At 44.9% G+C, this 20,727-nt stretch overlaps 1 protein-coding gene across 7 annotated transcripts in view; it reads left to right on the top strand.

The window, feature by feature from the left end:
* Positions 1-20,727, top strand: part of LOC146811566 (telomerase protein component 1-like) — a 1,575,504-nt gene that overhangs the window by 72,899 nt on the left and 1,481,878 nt on the right. For all 7 annotated transcript variants that reach the window (XR_014966741.1, XM_085618541.1, XM_085618539.1 and 4 more), the window contains exon 3: positions 19,564-19,719. Coding sequence is in view for 6 of the 7 variants with exons in the window: in XM_085618541.1 (XP_085474667.1) it covers positions 19,564-19,719 (156 nt within the window). In the remaining variant the exon portion in view is untranslated. The remainder of the gene's footprint in view (positions 1-19,563; positions 19,720-20,727) is intronic.

The following is a 20,727-nucleotide window of genomic DNA, read 5'->3' as shown; positions in this document are numbered from 1 at the left end:
TGCACAAGAAAACAAAAAATGAGGACAATGTAATTGTACATCTGTTCGAAATGTACTTAGCCAACTACTGAGGGTACATTCTCTATGATTGCTGTGCTATATAAGAGCCGGCATGGCCAGCATTTGCTACTGTACTCCCTCTTGGTCCCAGCTGTTGTGATCTTCCTGGTCTCGGAGCATGTTTCCTTTCTCCATTGCATTGCGCTCCTGGGGATGCGGGCCTTCATTGTCCTGCATATGTTACGTGCCCTTTTATAATAAATTGTGCCCTTTTTATTCAGATATAATATTTGAGGAGAGACATTAAGAGAGGGAACAGTGGGTGGAAATGTGTTGATTTACACCCATCCATTAGGATGTTAACATTTTGTGGATACAGTAATAAGTATACCTTGTATCTGATGGTGGGAAAAGAATTAGGAGGGTTTGTGATGCAGTTGTACGTAGAGGTGTGTCAGGCCCCTTTCAGAGGACCACAGGGTACAGAGGGGCTACTGGGCCCAATTGTGGTGGTTGAAACCTTTAAATCCTGATCTCCCAAAGTATAGCCTACTATGGGTCCTGAGCAACTGGGTCAAGTAGCCCTCTGGCCTTGACTCTCAGTAGAAGCTGTATTCGAGCAGTCAAGGCTCCCTCGGGCAGTGTCTAGATCCAGGTCAGTCAGCACGACTCGTAACTCTAAATGCAAGCAGTGCACACGACAATTCAACATCCAATCCAATAATTACAACCAATGCGGAGTCAGTACTGCACTGTGCATCACTCCACATCTAGCTGATAGAGGCCAAGGGTGAGTTAAGTTCACAGCAGGGGAAGCTTTTAAAAGGGTGTGATCCTGTTGGCCTCACTCCAGTGACACAGGATAACAAGCATTTGCAATGCAATAGGTCTAGCATTTGCGAGATTTTGAGCTATTAGTATTGCAAATGACAATGCCTTTTATTTGCGTTTTGAAAACCTGCTAGCAACGACTATAAGTGCTAAGTGCACATAAATAAAAAGTATTGTCATTTACAATGCCAGTAGGTCAAAGTTTAGAAAATGCGAGACCTATTGCATTGCAAATGCTTGTTCTTGCTAGCCTTCAGTGTTATCGCCTACATAGATTTCTACATGCACATGGATAGCACACCAGCAATTGGTTGTAAATACATACTTTGTAGCAGCAAAGCTGATTGTTCAAATTTTGAAGGTCCCCGGTTACATCAACTGCTGACGGTCCAAGCAGCTGGTTGCTATTGGTTCTGGCTTTCAATACTCAATTACCTTATCTTTTTATTCCAGGATAATATAGCATGATCAGAATCACGCAGCAGTGCTTTAATGATTAAAACCCATCAATAAATATTCATGCTCTGATCGTTGTCATTTAATTTCTATCATCCGTTAACCAGATCGGAGCCACATGGACTGGATTTAAATGCAAGCCAGACAGGCGTGATTGGGCATGGAGATGGAGATTAGGCATGGATACCAGGGACATGGTTAGAATGCATAAGTCACTGTGCATCTGCACATATACTACGTTCTAAGCTTTCCTCTGGGCAACATGGCTCAATGCTCTTGCTAAATAGTGCTTTTCCCATCTTAAAGTATTAACAATCATTTTTAGATTTCCATTCTCATTGTATACAACAGCATCTAATTGCACACATACTGGGACAAAATGTGGTACTCTGGCATAATGACTTTCTTAATAAATATCATTGAACACATTTCTTATGTTGGTGTTAACTTACTTTTAAAAGCTGGCAGGTATATAGCATGTATGTCCAAATGGATTTCTTTTCAGAGGTGGTTTAACTACAAGAGCTTAAACATGTTATCATTAAGATCACATATTTGTCATATTCATACTTGGGCTTGATGTTTCCACCCCCTATCTATAGACTCCTGCTGACAAACTCCTGGTTAATCCTCATTAATCAGATCACCCATTCTGAGGGCAGGCACCCTCCCTCCTTCCTATCCATATATCTTATTTCTGATCGCCATACATTATAAAATAATGTACATCAAATAGGGTAAATGCTTGCTAAAGTGAAAAATGTTTTTTACTAGTGACGACTTTCTTCTTTGCTTACCTCCCTTTCTATGTTTTACTTGCTAAAATCTTTATTATTGGCCCATATAGAAACTGACTACTAATAAGACAAAACATTTGATTGCTCAGCCTTGTCACTTCAGGACTGTCTCCAACCTGTAGCACCCACACAACAAGTAAAACGAGGTGTGAATGCTTCACAAAAAAGTATGCTTGAAATAAACAAAAGGCTTGCTACCACAGAAATGTGGCCTGCAAATTCCTGCTACACCTCTTTACTTCAAATGCAACTACTAAAACCAGGTGTTTGCAGAAACCTATTTGCTCATAGTAGACAGTCCTGAATTTAAAAGCATAGATTGTTATGGGGGAGCAAAAACAGATGGCGAACAGTTAAGTGGAGCGCTGGCGTGCAGAGAAGATGAAGGGAAGCATACAAGTGAGACCACTGCAAAACATGCAATATCCTTTTGACAAATCACATAATCTCCCCCACAAAAAATGAATGCAAACTTAGTTAATGTAATTGGCGTGCATGTAAAGCACTCGGATACCTTCGGGTCTGGTTGAGTTTGTGCTCAACCCGATAAATCAGGGCAAAAATAAATGTTGGCATAAACATGTTTATTTGCAAGCAAGGATGGGCGGCAAACTTGGGCTGCCGGCGTGCCGTGGAAGTCCGGATGTCCCGCACTTACCGGTAGCTGTGGAAGGCAGCAGCCAGCTCCAATGCCTATGCGCCGGGCACAGAGCAGTAGCAGCAACAGGCAGGACCGGTCACAGCCATGCGCACAGCCCCCATGCCCCGGCTCCAGCAGCAGAATTTTTTTTAAAGTACCAAGACCATGCATTTAACGATCCTTAGAGTGAATCATTTTTTGGTATTGGACTCTGATCTTTGTAGAAAATCAGATTTAGCTCAACAGGAATCGCTCATGTACGGTGGAAAGACGTTGGTGTTAAGAGCGAACTCACATCTCTCATTCTCAGAGGCGAGACACTGGTCTCTGCAGCATACCCGCACTTCCAATTTAATCTTCTGCGCAGGCGCTAACTCAGAGATCCCTCTTACGTACAGTATATTTCTAAGGAGAATTTCTTAGTCTTGTCTCTGCTGCATCGTACACGTACAATCTGTACTGAAATCAGTGTTCTGATCAAAGCAAGCTCGAAGCTGAAAAAAGCAACGGAGAGCGCGTAACAGGCAGTAAGGTGATCTGGAGCCAACGGGGGGAGGGAGGGAAAGTGAGTTACTGACCTGCAGTACCTGTGATCGGCGGCTGACCTGCTGGAGGACTTGGCGAGAGCAAAATAGACGCCCGTGCACGCGCGTGCACATCTCCTGTCCGCGCAGGCCAAGCGAGCAGGACACAGGGAGGTATAGGAGCGTGCACATGGGCTGTCCGGACGCAGCCGTACGCGTTCACAGCTGATGTCTTTCAAGCGCGTGCACCTATCATGTCCCGCATCGCAAAAAAGTTGGCGACAATAGATCTCGCTAGCGAGCAGCTTTGCTGCGTCTCTAGGCGAGACCTAAAAAGGTCCTTTTCACTACTACTGATCACTACACGGTATGCTGCCACCACTACTATTGTGCTGCTTAACTCCTGGTGAAGGCTGTAGCCTTCCACCACTATGAGGGTAGCGCTTTGGGTGCCTTTCCTTGTCCAACAAGACGGCAATCCATGAGACAGGCCTATGTCATGGGGCACAGGCAGGATCCGTGTTCGCCTTTGCCAACAAAAATCAGCATTAGGGATCCAGACATCAGTACGGTTGTGTACTCAGGGCAGGGGTACACGTCCATTGCCATGTAGAGGCCTTTTCCATCCCAACACCTGTCAAACCTCCTGGCGAGAGATATTAATAAGTGAGTGGGCTTAGCAGCCCGCTTATGAATCATGCAGCATCCAGACTCCTGGCCTGTGCGGTTTTATTACTTTTTGCACTTTTGTTTTGTACTGAATATAACTGATCAGAGGAAGCATACCTGTACAAATTTTTGTGCGTGGTCACTGGAGTGCAACTGGTCCGTTCATGCTATTTCGGGCGTTTGGAAACTTTAAAAAAAGTACATACTTTTACTTACACAATGGACATTGACAGTTTGCCTCATACCTCCAAAACAGCTGAACGTATTGTCAACAAACCAAAAAAAGGCATTAAATGACCGAGATTCCACTGTACCATAATAAGTTGGTATCCATCCATACAGCAGTTTTCGAAGTTAAAGCCACACAAAAACTCTCTATAGGAAATCATATTTTAAAGTTAAGTGACAACCAATTTTGGTGCACCTTCTTATAACATTTGAACCATCTGACTGAAAATTAGCATGTTCCATTTTAACTGGCATAGGAAAACCTAGCTCTCTGATACAACAGGAACTGCTGAACAAATTTACACTAATCTTTGCATGGAGGTAGAATTTTACTCCACAGGACTGCCTTTGCTTGTTTTGGTGCAAACGCATTTGCTGGTGCTTGAGATATTCACTTTTTAAAAATATGTTAGTCATTCTTCGGAGGGTTAAATTACAGAGATATCTTGGCAATTGTAAAGGTGGTTTTAGATTTGCCTGTACTTAAGCGCTGCTTGATGAATTTACATGAAATCTGGCAGGCGCGTAGCATGTTTAGCTGACTTTTGATATTCTTAAATTTGTGCAGTTCCTTCAAGAGGCGCACAATTAAAGTGAGTGTCGAGTGTTAATTTGCTAATGTGACATTCTTTGACAAATTCACATTACAGTTGGCAAAGATTTAACATGTTTTTTCTTTAGTGGGTATGGCAAGTTTCATGCAGATCAATCAACAAGACAAAGTTAAGCGGGAAAGTAAAACTTTCATGTGCGGTTTATTTAATCAAAATGAAATGTGGTAGGCTTTTATCTATTGAAGCCTATTTCAAAATTGAAAAAAAGGGGGTGGGATTAAAAACAATTATTTGGTAATACGTTTGGTGCACATTGACTGATTTGCCAGGCTCTTGACAGACACTTTGCATATTTATACTTACACTTGATTTTAAGAGTTGCATGCAAATTTATAAGTGGGTGTGTGAGAAAGTGCCTTCTTTCTTGCACGGTATGCCCCCACTTTTTGCTTAATTGCTGATGTACTTTGACTGAGTGTGCCCTGGGCTCCTGCCAATCGGGTACCCAGGGCCTGTGTTCCTTCCCTAAAACTGCATTGAAGCTTAAAACCCAATTGGCATCTCTGGCCACATGTCAGCCCCTGGTAAATGGTACCATAGGTATCCAGGGCACTGTGACCAGAGAAGTCACCTAAGGGCTGCAGCACTTATTGTGCCACCCTTAGAGGCGCTGTAACCTGACACACACACACACACACACACTGCATTTGCAGGCTGAGTGTCTGGGTGCAGAACAAAACAAAGAGTCGACATGACACACATCCCTGTGTGCCATGCCCACAAACCAAAGCCCTGGCATACATCAGTAACCCCTCTAGATGGGTGCCCTATGCCAGTGGTGAGGGTACAGGTGCATGAGCCCTGTGGCCCTACAGTGCCCATGTCCATTCCTGGGCCCTGTAAGTGCAGTGTAGCAATTAGGAGTATATGGTGCTGGGAGGTTGTCATTACGAACTCCACAGTTTGGTATCAAACTTCTCAGCACATTAAACCCACACTGATGCCAGTGTGGGATTTAATGTAAAATGAACCACAGAGGGCATCCTGAAAAACGACCAACTACCAGTGACCTGACTGAGTGGCTGCGCAGGCTGCCACCCTCAGACATGTTTCTGGACCCCTGGGTTGAGAGCCTGCTGCTCTCGGGGGCCTGAAACAATGCACATCCTGGGACAAGGTGCCAAGCCTCCTTCCCCAGGTTGGGCAGGGTTCACGAAGGAGAAGCTTCAAAGGCATACCGCCTTTGTGAGCCTCTCCAGACCACTTGCTGTACTCTGCAAATGGTCCCCACTGGTTCTACCCCCCACTTTGGGCTGGAGACCCGGCGGGAAAAACAAACTAAGGAAGAGAGGTGTGCCCACCTCTGCCAACGCCACCCCTAAGGTGGGGGAGGTGAGGTGAAGCACAACCTCGAGTCCCCGCCATCTTGAAGATGGGGCGACCCAGCCAACCAGGGACAGGCTCCTGCCCCCCTCCCACTGAAGAGTGGCAGAATAGGGGGTGTACCCACCCCAGGGAGGGGGCCAAATGGTCCCTGCCCTTTACCTACCTGTAACTCCCCTAAATTTAGTATTTAGGGGCACCCTGAACCTTCTTTCCTCAGATCCAGCAACGACAAGAAAAGGACGAGAAGCCGTGCAGAGCTAACAAGAGGACGACGCCCACTGATTTGACCCCAGCCCTACAGGCCCGTCTCCCCTCCAACCTGCTCCTGCGAAACCCCGGCGTGTCCAGCGGCCAGCAACCTCAAAAACCCCGGAGGACCTGCCTGCATTCACTTTCCAAGCTGCTTCTCCCATGAACATTGGATGTGTTTGAACTGCACCTTCTGGTGTCAGACAGAAACCGCAAATCCAGCACACTCTGCACCTGTCGAACCCGGCCTGTGTTTGAGTGAACAAACACCACGAGGGGGTCCCCCCGGAGATCCTGACCCGAGATCCGGCGACCCCTGATCTGCCTCAATCCTCCAGATGATGCCTGCAGCCCCAATCCAAGAGCCCCCCCCCCCCACCGTGACCAGAGTGGGTAAGAAAATCTGACGTCCAAAGGCACCCCTGCACCCGTCGCCCCACGGCCTTGTGTGCCCAACCCAGTGGTGCCTAACCATCCCTCTACTTTCCAACATACCCCTCGAAGTGGTGGTCACTCCTGGAAGATCTTCGTCCCCGAGCCTGCAGTGTTTCTTTGTCCCAGAGAATCTCCATTGAATTCAGCAGGGCACCCGACCTCAATACTGCACCTGGCTGCCCTAGCGCCGCTGAGGGTGCCCCTTTTGGTGCTAATTGGGTCCCCAATGTGCCCTGAGCTTAACCCTAGGAGCTTCGCTCCCACAACCCTGTGGCCTGCTTTCCAGTAGCCACCAACCGGAGCCCCCCTATCCTCCATAGGAGAACATTGGGTCTCAACACTCAGCACCCGGCCGCCCTAGTGCCACTAGGGGTGCAACAACAGTGCATCACTGACCTTGGGAGACCCCCCCGAGTCTAACCCCAGAACCCTAACTCAAAAGACTGATTACTTACCTTGAAACCGATAACTCATTTTTCCTCATAGGATAACATTGACACTTTCTTTCCCAAAAAGTTTCTAAGTGTCGACTTTTGAAAACTACAAATATTCCTTAAAAGTCAGCCTATTAACCAAAGCGCATTTTCTCAACTGTTTTCAGGAAATGTCCTAGTGCTGAATCCAGGATCCACCACTGAGTAAGAAAAAGTAACAATAACCTAACTTACCTGCTAAGTGAATTTCTTCCCATAGGATAACATTGGTGATTCTATGTGAAAATGTTTCTAAGTGTCAACTTTTGAAATGCAATAATATTCCTTAAAAATCGTACCTTTAACAATAACACATTTATTTCCCTGTTTTCAGGAAATGTCCCAGGGCTGAATCTAGGATCCAGTCCTGTGGTAACAAAAGTGATCTGAAAAGTAATTAACTGCATTTTACTTAAAAAGCCCATTCAATTGAATGTACTATACCTGCAATGTGTTGCAAACTGCTTTCTGAAAACTGTAACCAAAACCAGTACAGTTATACTGCAATTCTGAACTGTGTTCAAACAAGTAAATTACTACTGCAAAGTATTTATATGCTTACCTGTACCAGGCTTGCTTGGTTCTAGAAATAAAACTGTATCTTTTTTTTTTATACAAACCATTGGCCTAGAGTTCAGTTCTTGAGTGTGTGAGACCATTTGCTGACTGAGTGTGTACATCAAATGCTTTACACTGTCCTCTGATACTGCCTTACTGCTCGACCAAGCTACCACTTTAGAGAGTAAGGTTCTATCTGACTTTAACCTCTGCCAAACCTCTGGAGACTCTTGGACTCTATACACATTGTACCTCACTTTAGGGCAGTATATATAGAGCCAGTTTCTTAAAGGAGACAATTAAGGGGGAGAGGGTGGTCAAAAAGTGTTGATTTGCAGGTAGCTTAGACACTGCTGAATGAACCTGTATGGCATATTTCTGGCTATGTGCTAAGTCAAGTCCAGAGCTGTAAACAGCCGAATACTTCCTATCAAGCCGCTGGCCTCTCATATTTAACAAGCTCCAGGGCTTCTTTAATTCACTACACCTTTGTCAGTCTCCCCCTGCTGAACACCATCACTTCCTTTGACTTTGTTGAAAAAATGGATAGCAACCACCGTCCTCAAGAGTTAACTCTTTACACTGGGTTGGATGAGCATGATTGTGCAGTAGACCTAGGGATTGAAGGGCACACAATTAACCTCAAAAGCATCTAGTATACTACTGACACCCTCTAAAGCCTGGCATTAAACACCAAACAATTACTGGCATCTACTCACAAGTTCGAGGGAGACTCTGTCTTGTTGGGTAAGGTTTAGAGAAAAATGTGCAAGTTGGCATACTAAGCCCGTCCTAGCCAAAAAAAGAAATCCAACATGCAAAAGTCAGCCTTCCCACAAGGATGGGGAACAAATTACCTGATAAGGGGTGCCAAAAGAAGGATCAACCAGGTGTGGAGAACTCTCAAAAGGTCGCCAATGGACCCAATAATAGTATGCTAACTAAGGGAGGCAAGAAGAAATCTAAAGGTGGAGAAAAGGCATAATCCATTTGTCTTTATTTCGATAAAATTTCATCATAAAAGACATTTTATAGCCAAGAAGAAAATACAATTAAAAAGAGTGTTTAAAAAAAACATGAACAATAAAACACAAAAATGAAGATAACAATTGCAACATCACTCAGGTAATTAATTGGCTCCTATTTCGAATGATCCAGACCCAGCCTAGAAATTTGGCCACTGCGATTATAACGCTTTCACTAGTATCAAATCGTAAGATGTTGAGGGCAACAAATCCCTGTCGAGTTCCCATATTGCGACATATAGGTTTAAGCCATTTGGCCCTAGGGGCAGCATATGCCGGGCAAGCAAAGAATATATGCCCAACTGAGTCAACACAATCAGAACACCAACTACAGGTGTCGCGAGACCCACCCTTCCATTTTTTTGTAAATGATTTGGTAGGTAGAGAACCGGCCCTGAATTGGTGGTAGAGTTTCCTATCTCTAGGCCTAGTAATAATGTCCCAATAATCTTCTAAAACAGGGACTATTTTATGTTCAAAAAACCTGCCAAACAATGACTCAATGGGAACTGAGGAGATGTGTTTTTGGGATATCATTGACCAATAAAGATCTTTAAAATGTTTTTTGGATGGAAAGGGGTTGTTGGCTGGGTCTGTCCAAAGTATTCCCAGACCCATGGATTCCATTAGTAGTCTAACATGCTTGCACCAGGGGATATTACCGGCTCCCAGAATGCAACGGACATCCAGAAATGCCTTAGCGTAGGGTCCTAGTTCCGGTACCGTCCATAATCTCCTCCAAAAGGCCAGTGGTTTGAACCTGGCAATGTCATCAAAGGAATGACATCCAAGATCTAACAAAAGCGGTTTCACTGGGGTGGAGCTGGGGAGGCCCGTAAGCTTTCTAAAAAATTTATATTGTGCTTTGACCAGGGGAGAAAGATCGGTGAAACCCCAGAGTTCAGCGCCATACAAGATCGCTGAAGTGATCCTTGCATCAGAGATTTTAATAGGAGGACCTATCATTTTCGTCTGAGATTGCTTATGTTCCTTAATCAAGCAGCCCGAAAGTTGGGCGAATTTAAGAGAAAGTACGTCTATTTGTGGCCTCCAATTCAACTTATTTTCAAAAACAACCCCCAAGTAGGTCATGACATTTGTTCGTTCCATTATGTCATTATTCATGGACACCTGGCCTTTCACAGGTTTCCCTTTGTTGAAAACCATGTATTTGGTTTTTGAGATATTTACTAGCAGGTCATAGTCGGAGCAGAAATTGGAGAATACATTCAGAGCCGACTGCAACCCGGACAAGGTTTGAGAAAGAAGTAGGGTGTGATCCGCAAACATGAGGAGGGGTATTTTGGAACCACCCAACGTGGGGGCGTCCGTAGATGTATTAGAAAAATATTGCACAACTCTATTAATAAATAATAAAAATAGGGTAGGTGCAAGGACGCACCCTTGTCTGACACCTCTATTAACATTGAATCTTTCAGTGACCTGCCCTTGATTCCCCCATCGAACTTGAGCAAAATTATTTTCATGTAACCTAATGATGATATTTAAAAGATCCGAGGGCATCCCAAGTACCGCTAATTCACCCCAAAGTTTGGTCCTATTGACTAGGTCAAATGCAGACCGTAGATCTACAAAAGCTGCATAAATTGTACCACCACAAAGATTAACCGTTTTCCAGACAATTAGTTGGAATTTAAATGCCTGATCTATGGTACTAGTGCAAGATCTGAAACCTGCCTATAAAGGTGAAATGATATCATCCTGCTCGGCCCATGACTGGATCCTAGCCAGGATCATTCGTGCAACAATTTTTTGGACGGAGTCAATAAGACTAATTGGGCGATAGTTACCCGGGCAAGAGCGGTCACCTTTTTTGAAAATGGGCAGAATCTCGGCGCCCTTCCATGATTCTGGAATGGGAGCCCCCTTAACTATGGCGTTTGCCAGAAAAACAATGTAGGGCACCCAATTACAAGGGTCAGATTTGAAAAGATCCGCGGGGACACAGTCAATTCCTGGTGCCTTACCACTAGGTACCTTCAATAATGCCATCTTAACCTCTTCGATATCGAATTCGAGATTAGAGGGAATAGTCGAATCCCAACTTAATGAGGAAGTGAGCGTAACAGCCGAGTTGGTATCTGAAAACTGGGATTCGTAATGAGATACCCAGTTATCCGGGGAAACGTTATTAGAGGGCACCTGCGTACTAGGTGTGTTACCCCACTTCAGAGTGTGCCAAAACAAGGTTAAGTTCCTTAGTTTACTTGCTGCCAAAAGATCACTCCAGTGGTTGTTGTCCCAATCACGTTTCGCCTGGACTTTGGCCCTGGTATAAACTTTCCTCGCAGATCTAATAATAGCCTGATCCTTGGTGGCAATAGCTAATTTCAATTTGCTTTAAGATTCCCGGCAATTTTTATTATACCATGAGCTTTGTTTGGGGATCGAAAATGTCGTGGCCCTACAAGGTTTAGAAAAGAGGGACTTAAGATCAGAAAATAAATTTAAATGTATGTTTGTGGATTCACCAACAACATCATTGTCGGACCGAAGGGACTGTAGGTCTTCCAACGCAGTGGAGACTTTGAGGCTGATCTCGGAGAGTGTTGCACTATCAAGGGCAACCTTTTCCCAGCGCACTCTCCGTTGATTATTGGTTTGGAGGACTTTAGCAGTCATTATCTCAGATTGTGCGCTTCTGTAGTGAGGAGAGAGCAGAAGTGTCAAAACTAAGGGATTGTGATCACTCTCTGAGCGCTCACAGACCATCATATCGCTCAGGATGGGCCAAAACTCCACTTTTATTAAAGCGTAATCAATTCTACTGCTACGACCTCGACCATCGGAGAATGTCGCCTTACCGGTCATATCAGAAGGAGTTCGTCCGTTGGCTGCCCTAAACCCACGTTCCATACATAGACTCATCCACTGAACAGCGGATTCAGTCCATCGCTTGATGGGTGGAAGATCAAGGGGGGGAATATTCAAAATAGTATCAACTTCCAGGGTCAGAGAGTCACAGTCAGGGTACATCGGCTCAAAGCAACAGTTTAAATCGCGTACTATTACAACATTGGTACTGGGGTCAACGGTGTCCAAAAACTCGTCCAGTTGTAAAAAAGTATTTGTGCCACGACCTCCGGGAAGGCCCCTGTTGTAAACATTTATTATCAGGGTTAGAGGTTCGTCATTGCGATGCAGAGAAATGATCAATAGATCGGGATTATCAATGGCCATTTCTGTGAGACTATACTTCAAGGTTTGCCTAACCCAAATACAGAGACCGCCTGAAGGACGGCCCTTCAGACTACTAGTAGCCCCCTTATAAAATTTCACATACCCGGGGTAGTGGATAGGGTCAACAGCCCACGTTTCCTGAAAAGCCAGGATATCGTGGCAGACCAGTCCTCGATGGTTAGTTTGCTTCGGAGACCGGCAATGTTCCACGAAGCCAGGGTAAGGACAGAGGAACAAGGAGAAGCCATGGACGATTGAGTACATAAAGGACTCAAAACAACTGAGTAAGATGCATTACTGCCAGGAGCCACACTCTCAATCGCAGGGGTACGGGGGGAAGTTGGTAAGGTGGGAGATATGACTATAGGCGGCGCACCAACATCGAGTACCAGCTCAGTGCTTGCAGGATTGGCATTGTTAGGTATAGGGGGCGAATGGGTGTCAAAACTCACCGAAGCTGCTGGTGAGATGTAGGGTTTGTTAAGGTGGACAGTTTGCATGACACAAGAAAAACTAGGAAATGAAGGACCCGAATCCATGTGAGTTCTCCCGGACCCACCCCGAACAGTAGGTCTATGAAGAACAGGGCCAACGAAGGCCCTGGTCACACTGCCCACCAAACGGGGATTGGGGAATGGTCAATCAACCCCATCTAAATTACTCAGGGGGGCGTATGGGTTGGATAGTGGGAGATGGAAGTCTTAACCCTGCAAACGGCAGGAACCCCTATTAACCCTCTCCCAACCCGATGACATGGCATTAGATAAAGAGCTTGGATCAAGGGGGTAAAAGTATGACAAATCCATGGCGATTATTCCGGTGGCACTCAAAGTATTGGGATGAGAACATATGTAGCTCACCACGCTAGGGTCCCGAAAATTAATAATCACACAATCACCCTCCACTCTCTTAACCCCATTTCCCAACCAACACACCCTGCGAACGGTCAAAATTTCAGCACAGGATGAAGCCGGTAGTGGCCTGTTACGGTTTAACCAGTAAATGACCTTATTCTTTAGCTCACTGTGGGACTCTGACTTGGCCTGCGTGAGACTTGGGACGCCCGCCAAGATGACAGTGTATGGATGCGACTCTGGAGGGAGGTTAATGCGTGGAAGTTTTGAAAAAGAGCCATCACCCTCGACAATAGAGTGTCTAATTGTGGGGTTACTCCTATTGGTGATTACATTGCTATCTGAGTCAGGGTGAGAGTCAGAACTAATTGGCGGGTGAGAGGTATTCACAGTATGGGCTTTGGGAACTGGCCGATCGGATGGAGCGCTAATCGTAGAAGTAGTGCCATTGGGAATGACCCCCACCTCAATAGCTGTATTAGGGATTAATGAAGTCATGGAGGTAGATGGGGTCGCAAAGTGCTTCTCTAATAAGGCCATGTTGGTAAGCATCATACCCTCTAGTTTTTCGAGCGAGCAAGAGAGCTGGTTAACTCTCTCGTATAGAGGTAGAAAAAAGGACTTGAGTAACTGTTCCAAAGGCTCGATATGGTCAGGAGGCAGGGGAGGTACGTTGGACAGGATAGCAGGGGAATGTAATGGCGCGGGACTCACATCAGCAACAGGGATACTATGTGACGAATGTGGGTGGGAAGCAGGGCGGGGGTTTCTGGGTTTGATCAATTCGGATTCTTTAACTCGTTTACCCTTTGGGTGCACTCCCCCACGTTTATTCTTCCCCTGGATAGACCGTGACTTGCCACCCAGTGTCGTAGAAGCAATACCTGCCGGCTCAGGAAGGGGCTGTAATTGAATATCGCTGGCATTGGAAGACAGACCACTGGGAACAGAACTGTTTATGATAACAGGTGTATTATCCAACGAACTGGGGGCTAAACAAACCTCTAATCCTAGCTCGGTGCTAACTGGTTGATCAAGAATAGGTTGGGGTAACCTACATTCGGGGGAAGAGGCTGCCATGAGGTTGCCTAGAGATGACCTCTTACCAGAAAGTTCGATAGACAGTCTTTTTTCAGTTAGAACTATTTTATGTTCAAGGACCCGTGCTGCTCTGGTGATAAAATTATCCAATGTCCCTGAGACACAACCCCCAATGCTGTCCCGCATGATCTTCCTACCTGACCTCAGAGACGACATCCCTGAGGGTAGGAAGCACGATGTAACTGAGATTTCCAAGAAGAAATATATAATAATGAGCTATATTTTGTGTGGCACGGACAATTGCACCAATATGGATACTGGCCCGTCCCGTCCTCGCCCGTCCACGAACGGCCACAAACGGCCCGCTCTTTGCCCGGTCTTCGCCCGTACTGCGTCCCGCGCGCGTACCGCTAGCGCGCTTGGGCATGGACTGTATTAAGCACGGCGAGAAGGAGGGGGCGAGAGTGGGAAGAAGAGCCAGGTGAGCACAATCAGAGGAGCGCAGTGCTCCGTGGTCCTCGCAGTCCCGTGGGTGTAGAAGTCCGCAGCCTACCCCCTTGTAACAGCGTAGCGTCCAGGTAGGTATGGGAGCACCAAAGAGTCACACACAGAATGAGCACCAGCCAGAAATTTATGCAGATGAGACCGGCGAGCGGCTCCCGCGAAGCGGGGGCTGCGAGGCGCTGCGTGCGAGATGAGAGCCAAGGCGGGAAGAGGAGCCAGGTGAGCACAATCAGAGGAGCGCAGTGCTCCGTGGTCCTCGCAGTCCCGTGGGTGTGGAAGTCCGCAGCCTACCCCCTTGTAACAGCGTAGCGTCCAGGTAGGTATGGGAGCACCAAAGAGTAAAAGGCATAATCAAAGGGAGAGATGGAACTCTTTCGGGACAAAATTGCTGTATGACATCAGGTCAAACAACTCAGCAAACGTTTGGCAGACTGTAAATGGAGTGGGCAGAAATCTCCCAAATGTGGTGTCCTTCAACATCTCAGAGCCAATCTGGTACCACTTCTTGTATGACCACTTCAATCAGTTGGCTCAGCTGGACCAGTCCCATGTACAAGAAGATGGCTCGGAGGCTATTGGACCACTTGCACCCCATCCCAAGAGCAGTGATTATGAAACATCTTGGTGCCCTATCATTGATACTTTAGTCCAGAAACCAAGTGCAGCAGAGAGGGTGCGCCTATCCATTAGCCGTCAGGAGTTTAAAAGGGTATCAAAAGCAAGGACACAATAGAGCTCATTACTAGAGGACAAGGCTTGCCTGTCTCAACACAAACACGGCTGGATGACCCTGCACACCTATAAGCTTCTGAAACTGCAGTGTTATCTAAACAAACTTTCTAATGATTGGACAAAGGCACAGTTCATGAAACTCCGAATGGGGATCATTCTGATCCCAATTTATTAACCTGCATGGAAAAGATGTGAAGAACAGGTGTATTTTTGGCTATGTAACCAGCGTCGGTAAGATATTATCCATATACTGTGCTTGTGCCCCAACCTTAGCAAGGACTGGCGGGAGCTTTTACGAAGAAGGTAGAACGTCCGGGGCATAAGGTCCTGCAGGGAGGCAGTATTAGCCTGCTTTCAACCATCTGACACTTGACTAAACTATGCACTGGTAGAATTTCTTCATAGTTTCTCAAACAAGTTTGAGGGCATGGCTCCAGCAGCTGAAGGGAAGGGATGTGATTAAGCAACTAACAGCTCTAGTTTCAGCCCAAATCCCGCTCCTGATTTTTTTTTTTAATGAATGTGCGTTGGTTGTAAACTGGGTAACGTTTTCATGTCAAGCCTGCTATTTCCGCACTTGCTACGATAATGCCTCCAGTGGCCTATCGACCTGGCATTTTGGGTAGAGTTTTCATCCTTTACTTTTCCTTAATGTACAGCTCTTGGATCACTTTTAAAGACCTTTCCTCTAAAGTCTCATCAGGTGCACGTAGGTGCACTAGTTGACTACAGTCCTTAGATGCATAGATCTTGCACAAGCACTTTTTTAGATTTAACAGCGTAAGCATTTTAACCAATTGTGCTTGGACGCAGTTATTATTCTAGTAAAGCACATTGTAATTTATTTGTTGCACATGTCCACTAGTTGGCTAAGGTCTCTAGACATCTCACCTTTTGCACATGCACCTTCTAACGACAACAGTCTTGATACAGTTCTTATCTTATCCCAGACAAACTGTATTTTATCTGCTGCACCCACACTTTCTTAGGTTCACTGTTTACAATATCTGCTCACGTTAAACCATAAATATTTGGGGCAGGAGGAGTTCACCAAGAAAACTGTTCACATTCTATTGGTGTGTGTTAATTTTTACATACGTTGAGACTAATGGTATTAATAGCCTGGGGGCAGTTTCACCTTAGTTTCATATAAATCCGCAGGGAAGTGAGTCTCTTTCCAGGGTTCCGTCTCTTAAAATGCCAATGGGGACAGCACCATGTGTCTGTTTTATGTAATTCTTTTAAATGGAATTCTTTCAGTATAGGTTTTTAATGCACTTTCTGTGTACTGTATTTCAATATTTTTTTAATAATCAAGCAATAAAGACTACATTCCATTAAAGTCCAGTGATTACTGGTTTCAATGAGATGTGATAATAGAGACAAATTTAAAGTGGGTGCCAAATTAGCTTTGATTTGCTAATAACGTTGGTGCCATTTCATAGATGTGACCAAAATTTTGTAGACACTTCGCATATTCAATTTCATTGCAATACATTGAGTTTCATGAAGCTCTGTCTAGGGAGCATGGTTAAAGGAGGGGGTAAATAGTATTAACTCCCAAATTATTTGGTACCTTTGATAGATCTGAACAAAATTTGTCAGGAATTTACGTGCTCTGTTTTTTGTTAGAATATCAAGCTATGCCAAGTGCAGGTATCATAGGTTTCATGCAGATCTGAGGAGGATAATAAAGTTAATGGGGGAAGACGAGAGTCGGTCAAAAAAGCTTATACTGGCTTATAACCTTGGCACCATTTGTTGAATGTACATGAACGTTGAGATACCAAAATATTTACTTCGGCAACTGAATGTAGAGCTGGTTGTTAGCTGCATGGGTGGTTGGTTGCCTGAGGCAGTTCACTATTTGCAGATGACTGAAAGCTACATGGCACAATGGTCCGGCCCAAAGTGGTTTTGTGCAGGGCCCTTGGCTGTGTGGTTTTTTGCTGTGTGGGCTTGGCCGCATGGTCTGGTATGTGGCTGAATGCTTTAAAAAAATATGGTAAGGTCTGCTCGGGCCATCGATTTAAATGTCCTCTTTTTATTTTTTATTTAAATGTTACTTGGGGCTGCTGCACTCCCTGCAGCCCCCCACATCATTAAAAAAGGGTATTTTTGGGCGCTCCTTCAAGGAGTAGTAAATAATAAATTAGCGACTCCTTCTCGTTTAGTATTCATTTTTGTGTCCTGGTGCATCCCCGAGGCCATATTTTTTTAGGGGGGGTGTGGCCCTCTTCTCCACGACCCTCTACGGGCACCCCATCCTCTGGGGCCTTTTTTCATTTTAAGGGCAGGAGGGTGCATAGCTTGCTCCTCTTAGCCTTTAGGGCTCTGGGGATCCTATCCCATGGGGCCTTTTCATTTTAAGGGCAGGAGGGTGTGCAGCCTCCTCCCTTAGCCTTTAGAGCCCTGGGCACCTTATCCCCTGCAGCCTTTTTTATTCCAAAGGGGGGGGGGTGTGGCTCCCATCCCTGAGCCCATAGTGGCCCCTGAGACCCCATCCTTCACAAGCCACTACTTTGGGGTTGTGGGGGGAGCATAGGACCGTGGCAGCCCCGCCGGCTCCCCTCATGCACCCATCCTGGGTGCATCAAGAGGAGATGTTTTACAATGCTCCTGCTGGGCAGGAGCAATGTGAGTTTCACTGCCTGAAAGGGTGATGGTATCCCGGGGCCCTATAAAGGCTCAGGGATGAGGGCCACGCTCCCACCTCACGTGCAAATAAATAGCGGCCCAGAGATGTTCTCCGCGGGGCCTCAGAGAGGCTCGAGGAGAGGGGAGCGTGCACACCAGTTTTGAAAAAGAATATTGGCCCGGGGGCCATAAGAGGCAAGCAACCTACCCTTTCAGATGTATGCCGGGGATGGAGTTCAGCTCCGTGAGGTGGGCACCACGGATGCTCCTTTTCCCAAATAATTTAATACATTGATCCCCAAGCCCTGGCACACCCTGAGGGTCATATCTTTTTTTTTAAATGGCAGGCTGCAAGAGCTAGGGTGTAGCAGAGCCCCATTCTGACCCCTATATCTTTAAAAACAGAGTCACTAAGTCCCGAGTCTTGTAATGCCTGTTGCAAGGTTTTTATTCATGTTGCGGGCAACTAAACAGAGCGCTTTATCCGCTGGAGCCTTATTCCCATGGTAGCGAAATGGCCCAAGGGAAAAATAAGCTCCCTTGACCTGTCAGAATGCTCTATTTTGTTTAAATTGAGCTTGCGGGACTCCTGTGAGAGTTCCTCAAAGCCAACTGTCTAGATATACAAATATATTTGTACCTTAATTTCTTCTAAACGACTGAACGGAGTTAGGCCAAATCACAAAAAGCATACCCTTTGCCAAAATATAGCTTTCTGCCAAATTTGGTGCCATTCCTTTCAGCTATTTTCACTGTGGCCTTTTTCAAAACCCTCTAAGGAAATTACATGGAGGTTTTGGGACCCCCTATTTCTTAGCCCCCGCATGACAGACCCTCCTGAAACTTTCCATGAAGAAACTAGGCAAAGAAGAGCACCTTTTTGGAAAGTTTTGTAAAGATTCATCAAATGGTGCCGAAGTTATTAGCAAAACTTAAAGGCATTCCCCTTGGAAATGCAGACCTAACTACCAACTCCCCTTTTCTTTTATATTTAAATTTACTATAATAGTCTACTTGTATTTATTTCTTTTTAATATGTATTTGCTTACATCTTACCTTTATTTATATATACATATATTTGTTTGATATTATTTTATTTTTAGATCATTTATTTTTCCATTTAAATCCATTGTCTTACTGTATAATCTGTTGTCGTTTAAAATGTAATAGAAGGACAATATAATAGAAGATATAGTGGAGGTGCACCCAAAAACAACATAAAACAGAGAGGCCTCTATTTGATAGTCTTGTAAGTTTTGATGTAAGAAGCTATGCCCTGATGAATTTGGATAGCAGTGGCTTAACTAAAGGAGTCTTCAAATTTTGGGACTTGTACAACTGGCTGAGTTAGGTTTCTATGGTTAAATTAAAACCAATATTGAGCTAGTAAATACATCGAAACACGGTAATTAGTATATTTTGTGTCTGTTCTGCTCAATCTTTCTTGGATCCTTGAACACAAATTCATGTGAGGGATAGGGGCACATGTGAAAACATAATTTGTGATTAATATGAGTCATGTCTTCTATGGTAGATCTCAGTGAAACAAACTATTAACATCTGAAAAAATCCAGAGATATCCAGGTTTCTAAAGTCACGATTTCCAGGACATCAAAGACCGCAATTGAGCAATGAAAATCGTGAGGTTCCAGATGAGATCATAAGACTGTTTTAGCAGCTCAGCTGAACCCATTTTGTTGTTTTTAGTTGTTTGCATTGAACTTGACTCCACATGTGAGGCTCATTTTAGTGTGTTTATCTTACTTCAGGATGCTGAAGATATGCCAGATGTGTACACCTCAATGCCGGAGTACTGCCTTCCTGCAGTAGACGAGGAGGAGATGGAGTCCTTGCCACCACCAGCCAGTCTCCAAGAGTTTTCACATTGCGATCCAGATTCAGGGAAAAGTCTGAATATGATTAAGGTGAAAAGGATACTGTGCATGCGCTTTGCTTAGGTCACTTCCCTTTTAACTGTGGTTGGCTGCTAGTATCCTTATGTGGTGAGTCATGTGTGTTTAATTTATTTCATTGTGTAAATAGAATGACTGAAATAAATGGGTAGCAGATGCTATGTGCGTTGCCTGTCCTACCTGTTTCTTAACCAGATGTATGTGGCATGGGTTGTGAGAGATTCGTTTTGACTGTGATTTGCCAGTAAGCCTTGTCTATGAGCTGTTTATGAATGTAGTGACTATAGCTGTGTGGACAGAGTGCTGCACACTGAGAGAATGTAGTTGACAAGAATATTTTGTGTGAAGTAAGAATTGGCATGTACTGAGAGAGAACATGCAGGACATTTATCACACAATGGCAGCTTTGATGAAAACCAAGAGGCAGTAAGAGGGTGTTTCCAGTGAGGGGATACTCTGATGAAGTGGACCCCGTCATCCTGTCTTCAGCAAAAGCTGAGGCAGCTGGCTGTTGAAATGGGTCATTATGTTTTAGCCAAAAAAAGGCATCTGTTGAGCATCTAGTGGCAATCTTCGGTTCACTGTTCTTTTGGTGACCTGACAGAGAAGGAGCAATAACACTCTGGATGGGCGGGGTGAGTGTGCTCTGCAGTGTACATAACCAGGACCATCTAAAATGGAGGCATAGGAACTTCCTGTCAGGGATTTAGTTAACTACCATCTTACCTTGATGTGTTGCTGTGACAGAATCCCAATTGAAGCCTGTATTCAAGGTTTTAAACGAAGATAACCTTCTAATTAATTTTAGTCATTTAGACAGTCTGACCAACATATCAGTGGGTGAGTGGAGTTGAAGTGTTTACTTAATCACTAACCAAGTTAGTGAACTGCAAAGTGTAATGGATGAACAGTCTAGTTTGTGTATTCTTGGTGGGCTTTAAAACATTCTGAAAGTTGTTGTCCCAATATATCTATATGTGACACCTATACCAGTGCTCATAGAGAAGATGGTAAGCTAAC

Source organism: Triturus cristatus, chromosome 7 (assembly GCF_964204655.1).
Source record: "Triturus cristatus chromosome 7, aTriCri1.1, whole genome shotgun sequence".
NCBI lineage: Eukaryota > Metazoa > Chordata > Amphibia > Caudata > Salamandridae > Triturus > Triturus cristatus.
Note: the sequence above shows the minus strand (reverse complement) of the source record. Positions and strands in the feature narration are given on the sequence as shown.